Below are 19,337 nucleotides of genomic sequence, written 5' to 3' on the forward strand. Positions count from 1 at the left end.
CCTGCACACACCCCCACTGGGGACCAAGCCTTCAACCTGGGCATGTGCCCTTGACCGGAATCGAACCCGGGACCCTTCCGTCCGCAGGCCGACGCTCTATCCACTGAGCAAACCCAGCTAGGGCCTCTTGCTCATTTGTGAAGTCCTGTTCATTCAACCTACATAATAGCTTACAAGCCATCCCCTCTTCTACATTTCCACTGCCTAATCCCAGTCCAGTCCTCAGTACCCCTCACTATATCATCCCAGTAGTTTCACAATTCATTTCCTACATCAATGTTTATGTGTCCTGCATACAAATGTCAGATATGGCAAAATACTTCTTAATCAAAAATATTCTTTTAAGGCTATTCAATAGTTATTCTACTAGGTTTGAAATGACATCTCATTATGGTTTTAATGTGCATTTCCCTGATGTCTAATGATATTAAATGTTTTTTCATGTGCTTATTGGCCATTTGATCATCTTTTCTGAAGTGGAAATTTATGGTTTTTGAACACCTGAATTATTGGGTTGTTTATCTTTTAATTATTGGTTTATATATTAATGCTTAATATTCATCAGACATATGCATTACTATTTTTTAACCAGTCTGTGGCTCACTTTTATATTTTACTAATGGCATCTTTGATGAAGAAATAAAGACTATTCAATATTGCATCACTATTCACCAAGTTAAGTCCTCAGCTTTGCATGCAAGCTGATCAGACAATGAATCCAATGTATACCTCCAAACTAACTTTGCATTAAATTTCTTGGGTACTTATTATGCTTCACATACTAAATTGAGCACCAGAAATAAAAAGGTGAGGAATTCACCTCCTACCCTCAAGAAGCTCAGAATCTAATAGGGAAGACAGACATCAAGAAAAGAAGAAATACCCCATACAAAATGAGGTGTTTTAGAAAAGGTCTAACAGGAAGGTGTGAGCACAAAGAGAATGCAAGAGAACTGATTCTGCCACAGGGGACTGAGGGAATAAGAGTTGGAATGGCTTCACTATTGTCAGAGGAGAGGGATTAAAGAAGCAAGAGTGGGAGGGAAAAGAAAGATAAAAAATATACAATCCCTACCATTTCTGAACCTTTTTTTCCTCCCAAAGCAGTGGTTTTAAACTAGAGACAATTTTGCCACCCAGGGCAACATAAGAAAAAATTTCTGATTGTCACACTGGGGAGAAGGGATATTACTGTCAAACAGTGGATAAAAGACATTCTTACACAGGACAGCTCCCCCACCAAAAAAAACACAAAGAAGGATCCCATCAAAAATGCAAAATGCCAATGCAGTTCTGAGGTTGAAAAACCCTGGTCTAGAGCCACAAGGAACAGGAGTTAAAGAGGGGACATAGTTGAGATAACTCCAGTTGGAACACTGACGATACAGTGATGGCAAGGAAGGAGAATGAGCTATGCCTGGACAACCTTGCTCAAAAAAAACCAAAGAGGAGAAAGCAAAACCGAACAGATGATCCACATCTGCTCATGAACAGAGATAGATTTGATTGTCAAGTCAAGACAATCAACTGTGAGGGAATGGAGAAGATGGGGCAAAGAGGCTGAAGCAGAAGCTAGCAACACTTCCTGTTACACATCATCCGATTCAACACATGCTCACTACACAGCTGCTACCAGATGTCCTGGGGAAAACACAGAGATAAATAAATCACAATCTGTGCCTGCAAAGAGGCTGTATTTCAGGGGAAGAATTAGGTAAGTACATAAGTTATTATAATAAAAGGGAAAATAAGACACGTCCCTAAGAGAAACACACTGGGATTAAAATACACACACCTTGCAAAGATTCAATGTAGGAAGAAAGGATAATTCTACTTAGTATCTTCCTGATCTTCCAGTGAAAGAAAAAAGTCATAGGACAGTGAATTTTCCATTTTTTTTTGCAAAGCCATAATAAACACAATTAGCAATATAAAATATCTTTACTTCCAAATAGCCCAATTGCTAACAATAACCTACCAAGGACAGAGCAGGATCCTTCTCTAGATTATCCCTGCAGAGATTTGACTTTCTGTTGAGGGGCCCATGAAAAAGTTAGTTCCTACATCCTAGAGAAAGTCCTGCATTAAGAACTTAGTTGTTTGTTTTTTTAAGTTTGGGCGGATTTTATTTCTCCTAAGATTAGAAATAACCTCTGAAGGGGCCCCAAATTCAACATGAGAAAATAGTTAGAGAAATCCCTAATGGTCCAGCCAACATACATTTTTCATAAAGTGATTATCTTCCTGCAGTCTCAGCTTCCTAAGCCTTTCCCCCTCTTATAATTGTTTTCCTTGTAGGCCAGGCAACAATTACCACTGCTACAAGACTGAGGAGGTTCACAAGCAATATATTTTACAATACATAAGTGTAGTGTCTCTGATATCTGGTGCTTTTATCACTAATTGCACTATAAAATGCGCTATTAAAACAGGGACAAACAAGATTGTAAAAATCACATAATGGACCATGACCACTTACAAAAGCCATTCATAAATGTTACCACATCATTTCTATTTCTTTAATTTTCCAGATAGTTATTTTTCCAAATTTTTACTTCTAAGGGATACCAACAAGAAAAATAATATATTTGGAAATTACATACATATGCTTGCCCTTGGATATACTGTTTTGTAAATTTGCTCAAAATTAAAATGATATAGAACATTAATGTGCTATGAACACTGAATTCCTAGGGACATTTACATGGTCCATTGAAAAAAATTATAGGCATGGCAAATGCACTTAGGCTGTGATTTCTATTCAAACTTAGAACATGGGACTGAAGACATGAAAATAAGCACAGAAGGATTTCACAATTCTAATCTATGAAATATACAATATAATAAAGCCAATAAAGCATTTATATCTGTAAAAAGCCAGAATGATCAAATATTACTGCCAATTACTGGTGGACATGGGTCACTGGATCTGCCTATAGTATTTCAAATGTCATTAGCACTAATTCATGGGCAAATTTTCAAGTTTGCAGGTCAGCATTTCAATGTCTCAGCATTTCAATGTCTTCACTATTTATTCATATGTGAATCCATTTTAAAAAAAGAAAAATCAGGAATAAGAGAGAATAAAAATAGAAGTATTTGTGTTACCCATTAATAATTCTAATGAATACTTAGATGGAATTAGAAATTTTATGCAGTAGCCCTATGAACCAGGAGGTCACAGTTCAATTCCCAGTCAGGGCATATGCCTGTGTTGCAGGCTTGATCCCCAGTGTGGGGTGTGTGGGAGGCAGCTGATCAATGATTCTCTCTCATCATTGATGTTCCTATCTCTCTCTCCCTCTCCCTTCCTCTCTGAAACCCATTAAAGATATGTATTTTTTAAAAGATGAAATTTTAAGTTGTGACTCAGATGAAATATTGGGATTGTCTCTAAGTTTCATTTATCCATTACCAAAGACAAACTAGTTCTAATAATACCACAGAACACAAATACCACATACCAAATAGTGGCTAGGCCCTACAAAACTAAAGCTAAGTAACCAATTAATGAACTGGGATTGTTTCTTCTTTTAGTAGGATAATTTTCTTTTAACTGAAAAAGAAACAGATGCTTTGATCTTAAGTGTCAGCAAGGAACGGTGACTGAGCTAGGATCTGACATTAAAATGCCATCACTTGTCCAAGTCCATTGTACCTAGTCTCAAGTATTTTCTTCAGTCCCTTTTTCTTGTTGGTGTCCCTTAGAAGTAATGGCCCAACTTTTTCTTGTTGGTATCCCTTAGAAATAATGGCCTAAAATCAAAACCTACTTTTAAAACACGTTGATTAGCTGCAATTATAGACATCTTAATTGTGTACCTAAATTATTATGTTTTCTCCTAGAGATATTACCTAGTGCTCAATCCTTCAAAAGGAAAACTGTCAGAAAGTCAAGAAGATATATATACAACATTTCTTCTAGCTCTGGCCGGTTTTGCTCAGTGGATAGAACATCGGCCTGCGAACTGAAGGGTCCCAGGTTCGATTCCAGTCAGGGGCACATGCCCAGGTTGTGGGCTCGATCCCCAGCGGGGGACTTGCAGGAGGCAGCCAACCCATGGTTTTCTCTCATCATGGATGTTTCTATCTCTCTCTCCCTCTTCCTTCATCTCTGAAATCAATAAAAATATATATATTTTTAAAAATTCCTCTAACTTCAGGAATTGAAATCACTGAATTCAGTAGCAACCATGTTAAAATATTTTTAATGGTAAGAATAATTTACTTTTCAAAATGCCAAATACTCATAATACTCTAAAACTATGTTGGCTAAGCCAAAATTACAATCAGAAGATGTTTTTTCACCAGTTCACCTCCCAAAACTATTCCCTAAGTCAAGCCAAAGCTGTGTTACTAAGTGAAGTTAAAGAGGACAAACACAGGAGCGCACATACATAACTTACTTTGTCAGATACCTCAGAAGCCAGGAGGTTAGTTGCAAGGGTCTGTAGCTTATGATGGGCCATATTTTTCAGAGCAGCAAGGCTCCGTCTTGTCACGGCTTGTTTCAGGTTGACTGCTGGATGACTAAGCGAATCAACTGCGGCAGGAACCGCTTCATCACAAGCATTCAGTATCTCTACGGCTGTTATCCCCATCACACAACGATCCAATGCACCTGCAAGACATGCATGCACACTTATTACACACACCATACAACTTTAAATAGTTTAAGACCAAAAAAAAAAAAAGGCAGGGACTTTTTTATGTAGAAATATGTTTTAACAGTACCTCCCAGAAACATTTTCTTGTATTTCCTTCCTCTAAGGATTTCCCATGTAGCATTACCTTTATTGTGTCCCTGCCTGTAAGGCCCCTACCACAACTTCCCAACAAAGGCACGTTCAGAGCCAATATTTTAACGACCTCCCCCAGCCTTTTCCACTTTCTCTACACTTCCAAGACAGTCTCCCGGATCAATCCACACCATTACTCTACTACAAACATCAAAGTCCATGACTTCACCTTCCTCCAAGTTGTATACCAATCTTAAACAAAAAAACGAAGCTTGCTATTTTTCCAGTTTATTCTACTTGAACAATTCCTGAAGCTTTTCTTTCTCTAGGAAATCTCCACAAAACGGGGGGGTGGAGGAGGAGAGAATTATAACTTTTCGTTCTATCTGCAAATTTCTTGACTCTTATTCTTAACACCCAATGGAATGTCTTCTGGTACTACTTCAGCTTGAAGCCACTTCAACGCTTCTTCATTGGGCCATACTTTCCATTTAACTCCCTCTATACATTTCATGTCTAAGCTATGGTGCAATCTCCTTCCTATAAAGCAATTCAATAGCAAACAGAAAATTATATAATATGCATGTGCAGTTTTAGTGTAATATGGCTTCATTTGTAAAAATACATTCCTAGGACACTAAGAGGGATAAAGTATCTCCTCAGAGTTTAAATACATTTCATACATCAAACTTTGACTGAAACTGACTTATTTAGCTTCATTATTTATTCATTTAATAAATAAATAAATTTAATAAATAAATAATGTCAATACCTTCAGGATGTGCTTAACTAACTCCCCAGACACCTTTACATCACTAGTTAAAACCTGAACAGCAAGAAGGGGGAAATAATGTATACTCCCTATTATGGTTGATATCCAAAATAAATTCTGCTTCTTCATATTTATCTCAATTAAAGATTTCCATGTTGACTAATAGTTTACCAAAAATCCTCCTGAAGGTCAGAATTGTGAATTCAGTATTATATGTGGTTTACACTAAAATGTGCTTAATAATACTAAACTGGTTGTAAGAATAACATCCTCCAGCATAGCTATAGTTAGGGGCCATTTGTCATTTCCTTCTATGGAAGTAACTGGAAAAGTAACTTTGTCTTTCAGTAAGGTTGCATTTGTCAAAAATATAAAATATAAAGTATCTGAAATATTCAAGTATCATTATTTAAGTATATATCTGAAAAATTCAGGAAAATTATACTACCTTCCATTATCACATTTATTTCATTTTTTAAAGTCCTATACAAGTTTACCATAGTTTTGTATTTAAAAAATAACAATTGTTAATTTAATATTTATAGTATTTTAAAAGAGCATTTTATGAATGTCATTATTGCTATAAAAACACTCTTCAATTCCCAAAAAAACATGTTTCTAAATATAAGTAAGGTCATATTCCCAAGTTCAACAAAGCAACAGGTTAAGCACCATGTTTAATAACACAGGCATGTACACACACAGAGAAACTTACTTGTACACTAACATACATATATACACACTTACATTATGTCTGATACTCACCAAGTAACTATGTCATTTTATTCTCCCAGTAACATTATAAAATAGGAACTATTATTATCTTCATTTTACAGAGGAAATTGAGGGACAAAAGCCCAATGACTTGCTGTAGGTCACAGTGCCAGCAAGTGGTCGATTCTAAATTCAAACCAAGCAGTCTGACTCCAGAGCCCAAGACAAACTGTATAATTAGTTGGTGGAGTGGACCAAATCAGCAACACAAAACTGTGCTGCACAACAGATACAATGTGACCAAAAGACACAAAAGTAAGATTTTTATGCATACAAAATTGCATATGTAGTATGACAGCAATTCTGCTTTTAAAAATGGACAGATGCCCAGCTGGTGTGGCTCAGTGGTTGAGCGTCGACCTATGAACCAGGAGGTCGGAGTTTAATTCCCATTCAGGGCACAATCCCGTGGTTGTGGGATCCATCCCCAGTGTGGGGTGTGCAGGAGGCAGCCAATCAATGATTCAATGACTCTCTCTCATCACTGATGTTTCTATCACTCTCTCCCTCTCCTTTCCACTCTGAAATCAATAAACATATATTTTTTAAAAAATGGACAGAAATAAGACTATAAAAAAGCATGTTAAAATGTTAACATTTAGCACTCAGTAAAGCCACCTGGTTTCATCTTTTCTAATACTTTTTGCTTTTAAAATTTGACAAAAGGTATGAACCTCTTACACGATTAGACAAAAAAAGAAAAAGAAAAATGCAAAAACAGTTTCTGAGAATGCTTCCTCTTGACAAGACTATCTTCATACTACCTATTAAAATGAGAACTCTAAAAAAAAGGATTGTTGACAGTATGGCTATCTGTTCCAAAAATATATATATGAGACTCCTACTGCACCACAGTGCAGGCAGAAATATAATAAATAAATAAATAGATAGATAGATAGATAGATAGATAGATATTCTGATTTCACAAAAGAACTATTTAAAACCAACAAAGATGAAATAAAGGGAAAAAATTTAGTGGAAATACTATATAGTACAATACAACTAGAAATGTAAAAAAAAGTTTTAATCACTGTTACATGATTACTTAAATGAGTAAAAGAATAAAATGTGTTTTTAAAGCCTAAACTAATAAACACATTCAATTACATACTTAAAGATTTCCCAGGGAAAACTAAAAGATTCTATGTTAAATATGATAGATCACTGCTTTTACTTTTAAGCTAAGCATTACTTTCTCTATATTACTCCTTAAACATAAAATCTTTGGAATTGAAACTTTAAATGTTCTCTCTAGAACTTGAAACTTTCATTTCGATCACCTCCTACAATTAACTGCTCTGTATTGCTTTCTGCTGTTCAAATAAAAGAGGGTTTTCTCTATTCCCACTGTTTCTGAATCTGAGACAAAGTGATTTCTTCATCTTGCTCACATTTTGCCTCGTGAATTATATAGATCACTGAATTTTTGGTCTGTTATCTATATGTCTGTCTTAGTGTGTATATTGTCTTCAATTACATTCCTTTAAAAATTGGCCAACTACAAGTATTTGGCATAGTCCAACACTTAGAAAAAGCAGCGATCAAAAATAAAAGTAGCAACTTGTTACATTTCAAGGCTTTTTTTCTCTTATAAAAGATTTTTAGTTTCTAGAAAATCAAATGTATCCATTTAATTTTCGTGTCTATCTCTCTTTTGTAAAAATATTATTTTTATTGATTTCAGAGAGGAAGGGAGAGGGAGATTGAAACATCAATGATGAGAATCACTGATCGGCTGCTTCCTGCACGCCCCCTACTGGGGATTGAGCCCACAACCTGGGCATGTGCCCTTGACCAGAATTGAACCAGGGACCCGTCAGTCCGCAGGCTGACAGTCTATCCACTGAATCAAACTGGCTAGGGCTAGAGTCTATCTCTTAACACTTGTTCTTACCAGTATCCATCTGCCAGACGTACACAGAGCCATCTGAACATCCCACTACTAGGTAATCATCGGAAGGCCTCCACTTAATCACTTGGATGGGGAAAAGATGACGAGATGCCAACATAATGCATTTTTTCTCTCGCAAACTTAGGAGTCCTACTGAGTGGTCACTGGCTACAGAGCAGACGCAGTGCTGCACTCTTGCCTGAAAAGAAGAATAAACCTTAATTACATTTAGATTAAATTCAGAGTAAAATGAATCCTATCCTCCATAAGGTATACCACAACTAATTATGCCATCATTACTCCTGAAAAATCATCCATAATATTTGGTTGTACTGAAAATATGGTCCTTTATATTATACATAAAACACCCACATCAGTCATCACAACACACACACACACACACACACACACACACACACTTAAGCCTTGATTAAGGGTGGGAAAGATGCGTTGGAAAATCTGCTGTTGACATGTGAAGGTGGCCTTACTAAAATGACTGCTCTATATGAGCAGGCAGAGCTGGGGGAACATTGATCTGTTATTATGTGTTCCCTTTCCACACTGTGAACTTCCCTTTGTTAGTTGCCAGGGCTGCTCTCCGTGGTGCTGCTTTCTGTTTGTGACTCTCATTTAGACCCATGCTCTTCCCAGCTCTTCTGCTCAAAAATAATGCCCTCATGGTCCCTCTGCCACAATCATTTCTGAGGAGCCACGGAGAGTCTGTATTATCTGTGGATGTGCTTCACAGCTTCTGTCTATAATGTCAGGGGGTGCACCACCTCACCCACACACAATAGCCAATTAAACATTCTGCTGTGCATTTTCTGTTCGTCTCCAGTTTTTGCCCTTCAATTCCTTTTTAGCACAAGATGCAATATAAATAATCGAACAAAGATGGTAAAGATTTTTCACTAGCAACAGAGAACACAATCCATGACCTGGAAAATTAAAAATGAGTCTTTATACTTTTTGAGGTAATTTCTAAGCAATTTAAAAACTTAATTAACTTTTTTAGTTACTTAGGTTATGCTTTTAGCACATACTAAGAAGAAACCATATGAAAACAGCCATCTGAAACTCATGATTGTATATACTGAGGCTACTACTTCCGGATGAGGCATACTGCACTACATACTAGTATACACTATCCCTTCAATGCACCCAAAGGGGAAAGTTCTCACTTCTCACCCTGCTGGCCTTCACTTAAGTAAAACAGCCTGTTCTTAGCTAAAGAACAATAGCTCACTGATTGGTCTATCTCATTGAGTGAGAAATGCTGACATGTATCCAATTTCTTAAAAAAAGGAGGGTGTGGGTGGCCACATGTACATGGGGAACGCAACTTACAACTGCTTTTATCCACAGAACTTCCAAGAACCTTTAACAATCTTTAACACAGTATCACTCATCTCCAAGTTTATGTGACTATGTCAACCTAGTTTTTGAGGAACACAGTTTGGGGGGAACTGCTCTAACTGGTTGCTTTTATGTTTTGGCTACTAAGAAACTCAGGTCTCAATTTTCTGTCCATAACAGTACAAGACCTTGGGCACACATTTCTGAATGTGGAGTCTCACTGCTCTCATCTACTTTCTGCTCTCATTTTTTCTTCACCATGATTAGCTTTATTTTTAATCCTCCTGAATAATGTTTATCTTATTATTTTTTTAATCCATACCCAAAGATATTTTTCCATTGACATTTAAAGAGAATGGAAGAGAGAGGGAAAGACAGAGAGAAATATCGATGTGAGAGAAACACACTGACTGGTTGCCTCCTGCCCATGCCCCAACCAGGGCCTAGGTCAGGTATAGGAGCCTGCAACCAAGGTGCATGCCCTTGACCAGAATCGAACCTGGGACCCTACTGTCTGCAGGCTGATGCTCTATCCACTGAGCCAAACAGGCTAGGACAATAATGTTTATTTTTTTAACCTAAAATCTATTTTTGAATGAAACAGAAGATTAATAAAACATAGATACTAATATTGAACTACTTTTTTCTTAGATTCGGGTGTTTTATTCTTTTATTCTGTGTTAGCTTTATTTGTACTTTTTGTTTTATGAATGTTTTAAATACTATAATAAATGCAGCCCAGGTTTACTAATTTTAAAACTAAGTTCAGAAAGATCATGTTAAAAACCTTTATTCAAACACTAGAGGCCGATGCACAAAATTTGTGCAAGGGGCTCGGTTCTTGCAGGCCCGGCTTCGTCCAGAAGGTCGTTTGGCTGTCCAGTCTAATTAGCATATTATGCTTTTATTATTATAGATCACATAGAAGTTTCTCAAACAAGCATTTGTTAAGCTTACTTATTTCATGTTTCTTGATAAGCATTCAATTGAGACATAAAATATGATTTCTTTCTTTAAAAAAACGTATTGAGGAATGGGGGGATAGTTGACTTATGGCTCATAAAAATTAGCTTTATAATTAAGCAGTAAATAAAAATAAAGTGGCAAATTACAAAAAATTTCATTTAAATATAGGCAATGTTAAAATAAAACGGTAAAAAACATAAATATATATGGCTTTATTTTTAGTTATTTCACACTACATAAAATATTTGTGAGTTTCACTAGACATATATTGGTAACTGAAGATAATACAATGGAGGCTTTACATTTCTACAGATTACCGTTAGTGCTGACTTTATATTTATCAAATATATCCAACTTACAAAAAGAGATGTTTGCTACATAAATGGTAAACTTCTATTTCCTATTTTGCAACATCAATCGGCCAAAAAGTGGTTATTTATGTATTTCTCTCATTAGAGAAAATATATCTAACAGATTTTTTTTTAATTCCTATAGTCAGTAATATTATAACTATGTAGGGTGTCAGATGGATTCTAGTCTTACCGGGGCAATCACTGCAAAAGTTATATAAATGTCTAATCACTATGTTGTACACCGGCAACTAATATAATAATGTATGCCAATTATAATTGGAGAATTTTTAAAATTTTTAAATAATAATTCCTAAACAACATGCTTTTCATCTATTCACGTCTTTTAATCAAGCACAGATCTGCCACAGTATGCAAAACACCTGTCACAACTTTTGACTCTGCTACTTTGACTCACAAACTCTCCAAAATTGTCTTTAGAATGAGCTTATTCTTAATTAAAGCATACTCCTAAACTAGCCTACTTGTTAGCCCCAAGTTCACTGTCATCCTATCTAATAAAAAAGTAATATGCAAATTGACCATACCTCCGCTACACCTATAAGCCACACCAGGAGCGAGTATGCAAATTAACCCAACAAAGATTACTGTGGCCACAGAGAGAGCAGGAGGCTTGGGTTTCCCTGGTAATGGAGGAAGCCAAGCTTTCCACACACCCTGGCCAGCCTAGGCCTCCACTCAAGGCTACAAAGTTTCAATGATAGAAGATAAATAAATCCCAACAAAAATGGCTGCGACCACAGAGCAAGCAGGAGGCTTGGCTCCGCTCAAGGCTACAAAGTTTCCATTATAGAAGATAAATAAATCCCAGATACCAGGGCCTCTGCTTGGGTCACCGGGGGGTGTGGTCGGCCTGCAAACCACCACAGGCCCCTCGCCCAGGCCTCCTCACACCCGAAGGGAACCCCCACCCTGATCAGGGACACCCTTCAGGGCAAACCAGCTGGCCCCCACTCATGCACCAGGCCTCTATCCTATTTAATAAAAGAGTAATATGCAAATTGACGGTCACTCCAACACACAAGATGGCTGCCCCCATGTGTTCAAAGATGGCTGCCCCCATGTGGACACAAGATGGCCACCACAAGATGGCCAGCAAGGGAGGACAGTTGGGAGGGACCAGTCCTGCAAGGGAGGGCAGTTGGGGGTGATCAAGCCTGCAGGGGAGGGCAGTTAGGGGTGACCAGGCCAGCAGAGGATGGAAATTGGGGGCGACCAGGCCTGCAGGGAAGGGCAGTTGCGGGGGACCCAGGCCTGCAGGGGAGAGCAGTTGGGGAGGACCAGGCCTGCAGGGGAGGGCTGTTAGGGGTGACCAGGCCTGCAGGGGAGCATTTAGGCATCAATCAGGCTGGTAGGGGAATGGTTAGGGGGTGACCAGGCTGGCAGGCAGATCGGGCCTAAACGGGCAGTCGGAGATCCCTCGAGGGGTCCCAGATTGGAGAGGGTGCAGGCTGGGCTGAGGGACACACACACCCCCGTGCACGAATTTCGTGCACCAGGCCTCTAGTTTCAATAATATTCACAAACCTCTTGTCATTCTTTTCAAAGAGTAGAAAAAAATGAGGCATGAGTCCAGGTGACATTTATTTTACCTTAAAAAACAATAGGTGAATTTTTACTAATATTCTTTACTGTGTTTGGTGTTCCTCAAATTATGGTCTGTTAGTAGATCGCAACATCTGAGATCACAGAAAACTGACAACCACTTAACTACACATTCTCTCTCTCTCTCTGCCAAATACCTCTTACTGTAGTTTATAATTGCAGACATTAGGCAAACAAAAAAAAAGCCTCCCCTTCCTTTGAGAAACTTGACCTTCAGCATCAACCCCTCGTGAGAAATTCACTGTCACAACTCTCACCCTCCCCATTTATATGCAGGTGGACAATTTCAAAACTTCAAGAAAATGCAATCCATCCTCATAAAAAGATTTAAAAGCTCTAGTTCATATTATCACTCTTATTAGTAAAAATAAAGGATATATAGACCAAATATTAAATAATACCATTGGATCTGCTTTAAGTAAAAAGATTATAGGATGTAATTTTCTGAAGGGAAACAAAGAACTACAATTCCAAAAATTCTAAGTTTTTGTATCCACATAATGGATTCTCTCTAACATATATATTTACATCAATATGTTTTAAAGAATGGATTTGTTCTTTCATATAGTACAAAAATGATGAAAATTGGCAAATGACATGCTCTACCCACACAAAAAAAATGATCCAAAATAAAAATGACACATTGTTCCTATAAGGGAAAATAAGCAGCTGAAGAGTTAACTCTAGCTTTACTGTAATAAGCAACAGTCTGGAAATATCCAAAATAATCAAGACTGAAAACAAAAACAAAAATCAATATTACTAAGCCCAAGAAAGCATAGTTATTAGAGGTACTTAACTCACCAGAAAAGATAGTTCTTTGCTTTTTAAATATGGATTAAAATAAATCTAATTTTTCTTCTTTCAAGAAAATGCTAGTCCAACTCATGTAAAGAAAACTGGCCTACAGTGGCAATGGCCCAGTACAGTAAAACCTCATTAATTTTGATTCCACTAATTAATTCTGAGGTGGTTACCTTTGCAGGCTGTGTGAAAACAAATTAATGGTATAAACAAAGCAAATGTCTAGCCTATTTAAATGGAAAATGGAAAAAGACCACTCTCAAGCACCACTTTGGTATTAATTTTAATTCAACAATGGACAGAGTAACGATAAATAATTCTCAGCTATCTGCTAAATGAAAGCCCTTAAAAGATTTGCTAAAACACAATTAACTTGGTTTATTCTTATCTGTCCTCAAAATTATTAAAGAAGCACCTCTTAAAGAATATTTTATAACCACTATCTCTCTTTGATTTAGACCTGGCTTCCCCACAAATGAGCTGAATTATTATTATTATTAAATTCCGGAGATCTTGGTTATTGAACATTTTCTTCTCCAACAGTGATTTATTCTATAATTTGATTAATTTCATTCTATTTAATTTTTTTTTCATTTCAACTGGAAAAGTCACCTAAAACATTACTTAACATCAGGGCATTATAATGAGAATGTGTCTTAAGACATTTAAATTGTGTAATTAAAATAATAACACAACTACTAAAAAATGGGAACCTTGTATCTTTAAATTAATTAAAAAGCATTTATGCTCAAAACTTTTTGATCACACACCCATTCATTAAAAAACTTCGCAATGTATTCCCATTATACATATATTTATAAATTATATACGTACTGTGCCAATACATCATGTACGCTGTAAACCATGAACAAAAATATGTATTTCAAAAGGATGACTCAAAGTTTTAATAAACAAATTTAAGATGAAGTGAAAATTGTCATAAATGTCTTGCTAACAACTTTAACTTTATATGAGCACTAGAGGCCCAGTGCACAAAATTCGTGCACTGGGGGGGAGGGGGGCCCACGCATCCCTGCGCCCTCTCGTAGTCCGGGAGCCCTCGGGGATGTCTAACTGATGGCTTTAGTCGTACATCCTTAGCGCTACTGTGGAGGTGGGAGACGCTCCCGCCACTGCCGCTGTGCTTGCCAGTCATGAGCCTGGCTTCTGGCTGAGCGGCACTCCCCCGTGGGAGCGCACTGACCACCAGGGGGCAGCTCCTGCATTGAATGTCTGCCCCTGGTGGTCAGTGCACATCATAGCAACCAGTCATGCTACTGCTCAGTCTATTTGCATATTAGCCTTTTATTATATAGGATAGAAAGGTTTTATCGTTGTAGTAGATACAAATATATATTTTATATAATTATGATTTTTTTTATACCTTCCTGCCAGATTGATCAAATGATCATTGCTTCATGGAACAGAGTGCAGAAGACAGGGGAGACAGTGGGCTGGTGGGAGGTAATCAACCAAGGACCTTGTATGCATATATGCATGGCCCATGGACACGGACAGTGAGGTCCTCGGTGGGGGGGGGGGGGGGGATGGTGGGCAGGAAGGGGTTAATGGGGGGGAAGAGGCATATGTAATACTTTCAACAATAAAGAATTATAAGTAAATAAATAAATAAAAATAAAATAAAAAATAAAATAAAATGATCATTGCTTGAACATCATAATGTGGCTGCTGAAAAGATTTTTTTCATTGGCAATACCTTTCATCTTTATTTTCTCTAACCATTTTGTGATGGCTAGGTTGAAATTCCCTTGAGTAAATAAATACATTTTAACTGGAAGCACACCTACCCAGAGCAATGCTGTCACTCTTCCTGCGATGGCACGTGCCCACCTGATGTATGAAACAAGTGAGGCACCAATGTCCTTCCATCTAGCAAATGTTCAGAAGCTAAATCTTTAATGTTAAAAAAAAAAAATGACATAAATAAAAGCTCTAGCCCTAGCCGGTTTGGCTCAGTGAATAAAGCATCAGCCTGTGGACCAAAGGGACCTGGGTTCGATTCCAGTCAAGGGCACATACCTTGGTTGAGGCTCCTCCCCGGCCTGGGCCCTGGTCTGGGCTTGTGCAAGAGGCAACCAATCGATGTGTTTCTCTCACACATCGATGTCTCTCTCTGTCTTTCCCGTTTTCTTCCACTCCCTAAAGATCAGTGGAAAAATATCCTCGGGTGAGGATTAACAACACACACACAAAAAACAACAACCCATACCCCAACTATCTCACTAATATTCCACTTTACCAACCATTGGTATCAACTGGCACATCAATACCACTTAACTATTTTTACTGTTATGGTACAGCACAGACTAAGAATCCTATCAAGTTGGCTTGGTATTTTATAGGTAAAAATCACCCAAATCCATGTTCCAAACACTACTAACTCTGCCCTGGAAGCAATATATATCAATTACATCATAAGCTAATTAAAAGCAAGGTTGACAATAAGCAACAGAACATTTAACCAAGTAAAAACTCTATTTTTTGTTGGAAAAAGTAAGATCACTGGGGCAAGGATAGGGGGGAAGATACTGGGCCAAAGTAAATTTATTCCAAGGTTAATTATTATTGTTCAAAGAATTCTGATTCTAAACCAAACAAAGTCTCATTGAATCTGCCAGTATATAATCTCCACGGTACATTAGTGCTGAGCAGCAGAATGCCACAAGCTATCACAGAATCTGAGAGAGTCAGAATACACCACCTAGGTCATCCGGCCTGACCTTAGTTAGCATTTTACTAGACTTCATTTAAATCATTCCCAGAAACTTCTTATGTAACCTGTTCCTCAGCATCTGCCATGAGTTACAGAAATCAGAGACAGCGAGTTTATACCATCCACTAGCTCCCTGGGGAGGTGACTTGCTTTCCAACAGTTCCCAATGTCAATTACATTTTTTCTGGTTTTGCTAATTTGTTTGCTAAACTAAATTATTCTTTTTCTTCCTATCATTTCAGAAGCAATCTCCTAGCTGCCCCAAACAACTGTTCTCTTTGTCTGAATATTCTTTAAATATAAGAACACTAACTCCTGTCTCTCCTTTATAAATATGTCCATCCTGAGACAAGCTATAAATGACCAGCTTCTTTCACTCATAAATCAATCCCACTGTTCTCTTAATCATTATTTCTTGTACTTCCCAGAACTCTTTCTCTGGAACATAAATGTGCATTTAAAATGCATCATTTATCACTTTTAAATATTCTATCTAAAGGGAAAATAAGAGCCTATGAATATTAATTTCATTTCCACACTCTCATAAAACTAGATAATTTTTTCTTCAGAAATCCATAGCCCATCCTTCTATTTAAAAAAGGAGAAAGCTGTTTGTTTGTTTTTAACAGCTATTTTAGAAAATAAGACCAACAAAAATACTGACAAACCATCTAACTGGATATTTATGTTCTATATGAAAATTAAGGCTTCTTGGGGCTAAACATCATGCATTCACTACATACAGAAGATAGCTACGAAGAAAGAGTTAGGTCTGACTGGTTCTAAAGGCCCTGTTCTCGCTGACGTGACTGACAGGCAGTTCTTTAGTGTAGGATCCACTCCTTACAGCAGAAAGTGGTCTATAACTCCTTCAGAGAGTTTTCACCAACGCCTAAGGAAGACCCCTGATTATGACTCCAAAAAAAAATCATTATAGAATAACTGCCATTTTTGTTGTTTTTAATACATATTTCACTTTACTCTCTTGCCAAATCTTTGTTTGGAAGAATAGCTTGCATATTTTACTTTTGAGCAGGGTTTCATATTTTTATCATCTTCACTGTTTTCTTTCAAATACTCTTCCTACACAGGATGAAACCATGTGCCCTAATGGTCTCACCTACAACTAGCCCGCAGCACAAACAAAACCATTACTCTGATTTCTTAATCATTCTTTTCAAAGTAATGTACAAATATGTTAATTCCTACCAGTGTTTGTGATATTAGATCCATCAGGTACTAGTTACAGCAACTTCTCACGTGCTCCAGACTACTCCCCATCACATACTAAGTACCTCTGCAAACAGAAGTTGTTCACGTATGTACGATTTCATACCCCTCCACAAAACTAAGACATTCATATACTTTCAAAACACATTCAATACACCTGATAACACTCAAAAAAATACATTTAAAAAACTAATAAATTCATGTAGATATCATCCTTCTTGGAAATCTTCCCAAACGCCCAAAGTTTACTAGGTACCCCGCCTAGAATCTTCCTGAGGGCCCTGCACTCAGGGAGGTCACAGGATAGGTGCTTCAAAGTGTTTATCATGCTGCATAATAATTGCTTGTTTTCTATTCTGGCTCCCTCGTTAGATGAAATTCTATCCAACAGGCACTATGCCTTATCTATATATATAAAACCCTAATATGCGAATAGACTGAACAGCGGAACAACCAAACAACCGGTCGCTATGACGTGCACTGACCACAAGGGGGTGCGCACGAAACATGGCAGGTGTTGGCAGCAGGCAGCAGAGGGTGGAACATGGCGGGCATCGGCCGTGGCGGGATGGTGGAGCAGGTGAGCAGGGGCGCCAGACCAAGTCAGGGCACCAGTCGCTATCTTCAGGGCGACCTCTGGTGGTTATTGAAAATTCTTTGCTCCCACCCGCTGCAGTCCCACTGGGTGCTCGCACCCACTGCTGGCGACCAGTGCCAGCCCTGATTGCTCAGTGCCGTCAGCAGGTGCGAGCAGCTGCTGTTGGCCCCAATTGCCCCTCAGGGCTTCTCCACCTCCCCTGATCCTGAGGGGAAGTCAGGACAGCAGCCACCTCTCGCATCCGCTGCCGGCAACGGCCCTGCTTGTACCTGCTGCTGGCGCCAGAGCCACCGCTTACACCCACTGCCAGCACTGGCCCTGCTCGCACCCACAGCCAGCACCAGAGCCACCATTCACACCCACTGCTGGCGCCCGGTGCTGGTCCCGATCACTCGGCACCATCAGCAGGTGGGTGCAAGTATCGGTGCGGGCCCCAATCACCCCTAAGGGTTTCTCCATCTCCCCCTGCTCCTAAGAAGTGATCAGGGGAGCAGCTGCTGTTTGCACCTGCTGCTAGTGCTGGCCCCGCTCGCACCCACTGCTGGTGCTGGCCCTAATCACTCCGCAACGTCAGCAGGTGCGAGCAGCAGTGGTGGGAGCGGGGCTGCAGGCAGACGGGACCAGGGCCGTGGCAGGAGGGGCGAGGAGGATGGGCCGAGACCCGCCCCTGTGCCCATCACAGCCTCACGGCCCACAGTTTCTTTCAAGGTGCATGAGTTCGTGCACTGGGCCCATAGTCCTATATAATAAAACCCTAATATGCAAATCAACCGGTCGCTATGATGTGCATTGACCACCAGGGGGCAGATGCTCAATGCAGGACCTGTCCCCTGCTGGTCAGTGTGCTCCCACAGGGGGAGCGCCGCTCAACTAGAAGCCAGGCTCAAGGCTGGCGAGCACAGCAGCAGTGGCAGTAAGGAGCAAGGACTCCCAGACAGCAAGCGCCCCAGACTGAGAGAGGGATGTCTGGCTGCCGGCTTAGGCCCAATTCCCCACAGGCAGACATCCCCTGAGGAGTCCCGGACTGTGAGAGGGCACAGGCCGGGCTGAGGGACACCCCCCCCCCCCGGCCACCCAGTGCACGAATATTGTGCACCGGGCCTCTAGTCCACTATAATATGTCTGGTCCTCAAAGGGACATAGAATATGACAGGCACTCAAATATTTGCCAAATAAATTACTATCAAAAATATGTTATAGCCAAAACCGGTTTGGCTCAGTGGATAGAGCGTCAGCCTGCGGACTAAAGGGTCCCGGGTTCGATTCCGGTCAAGGGCATGTACCTTGGTTGCGGGCACATCCCCAGTGGGAGGTGTGCAGGCGGCAGCTGATCGATGTTTCTCTCTCATCGATGTTTCTAACTCTCTATCCCTCTCCCTTCCTCTCTGTGAAATATCAATAAAATATATTTTTTAAAAAAAATATGTTATACCTAATCATAGCCACCTTAAAGGTCATTTGTTTTTTTCTAATAATTTCTGCCATTTTAAGAGAAAT

At 39.1% G+C, this 19,337-nt stretch overlaps 1 protein-coding gene across 4 annotated transcripts in view; it reads right to left on the reverse strand.

Annotated features, from left to right (window-relative positions):
* WDR7 (WD repeat domain 7) overlaps nucleotides 1-19,337 on the reverse strand; it is a 324,295-nt gene that overhangs the window by 255,158 nt on the left and 49,800 nt on the right. For all 4 annotated transcript variants that reach the window (XM_080686915.1, XM_080686912.1, XM_080686914.1 and 1 more), the window contains 2 exons: nucleotides 8,180-8,375; nucleotides 4,407-4,621 (listed from right to left, as the gene is read on the reverse strand). In XM_080686915.1, the coding sequence (XP_080543041.1) occupies nucleotides 4,407-4,621; nucleotides 8,180-8,375 (411 nt within the window). The remainder of the gene's footprint in view (nucleotides 1-4,406; nucleotides 4,622-8,179; nucleotides 8,376-19,337) is intronic.

The sequence above is a fragment of the Plecotus auritus genome (assembly GCF_963455305.1).
Source record: "Plecotus auritus genome assembly, chromosome: 8".
Lineage (NCBI taxonomy): Eukaryota > Metazoa > Chordata > Mammalia > Chiroptera > Vespertilionidae > Plecotus > Plecotus auritus.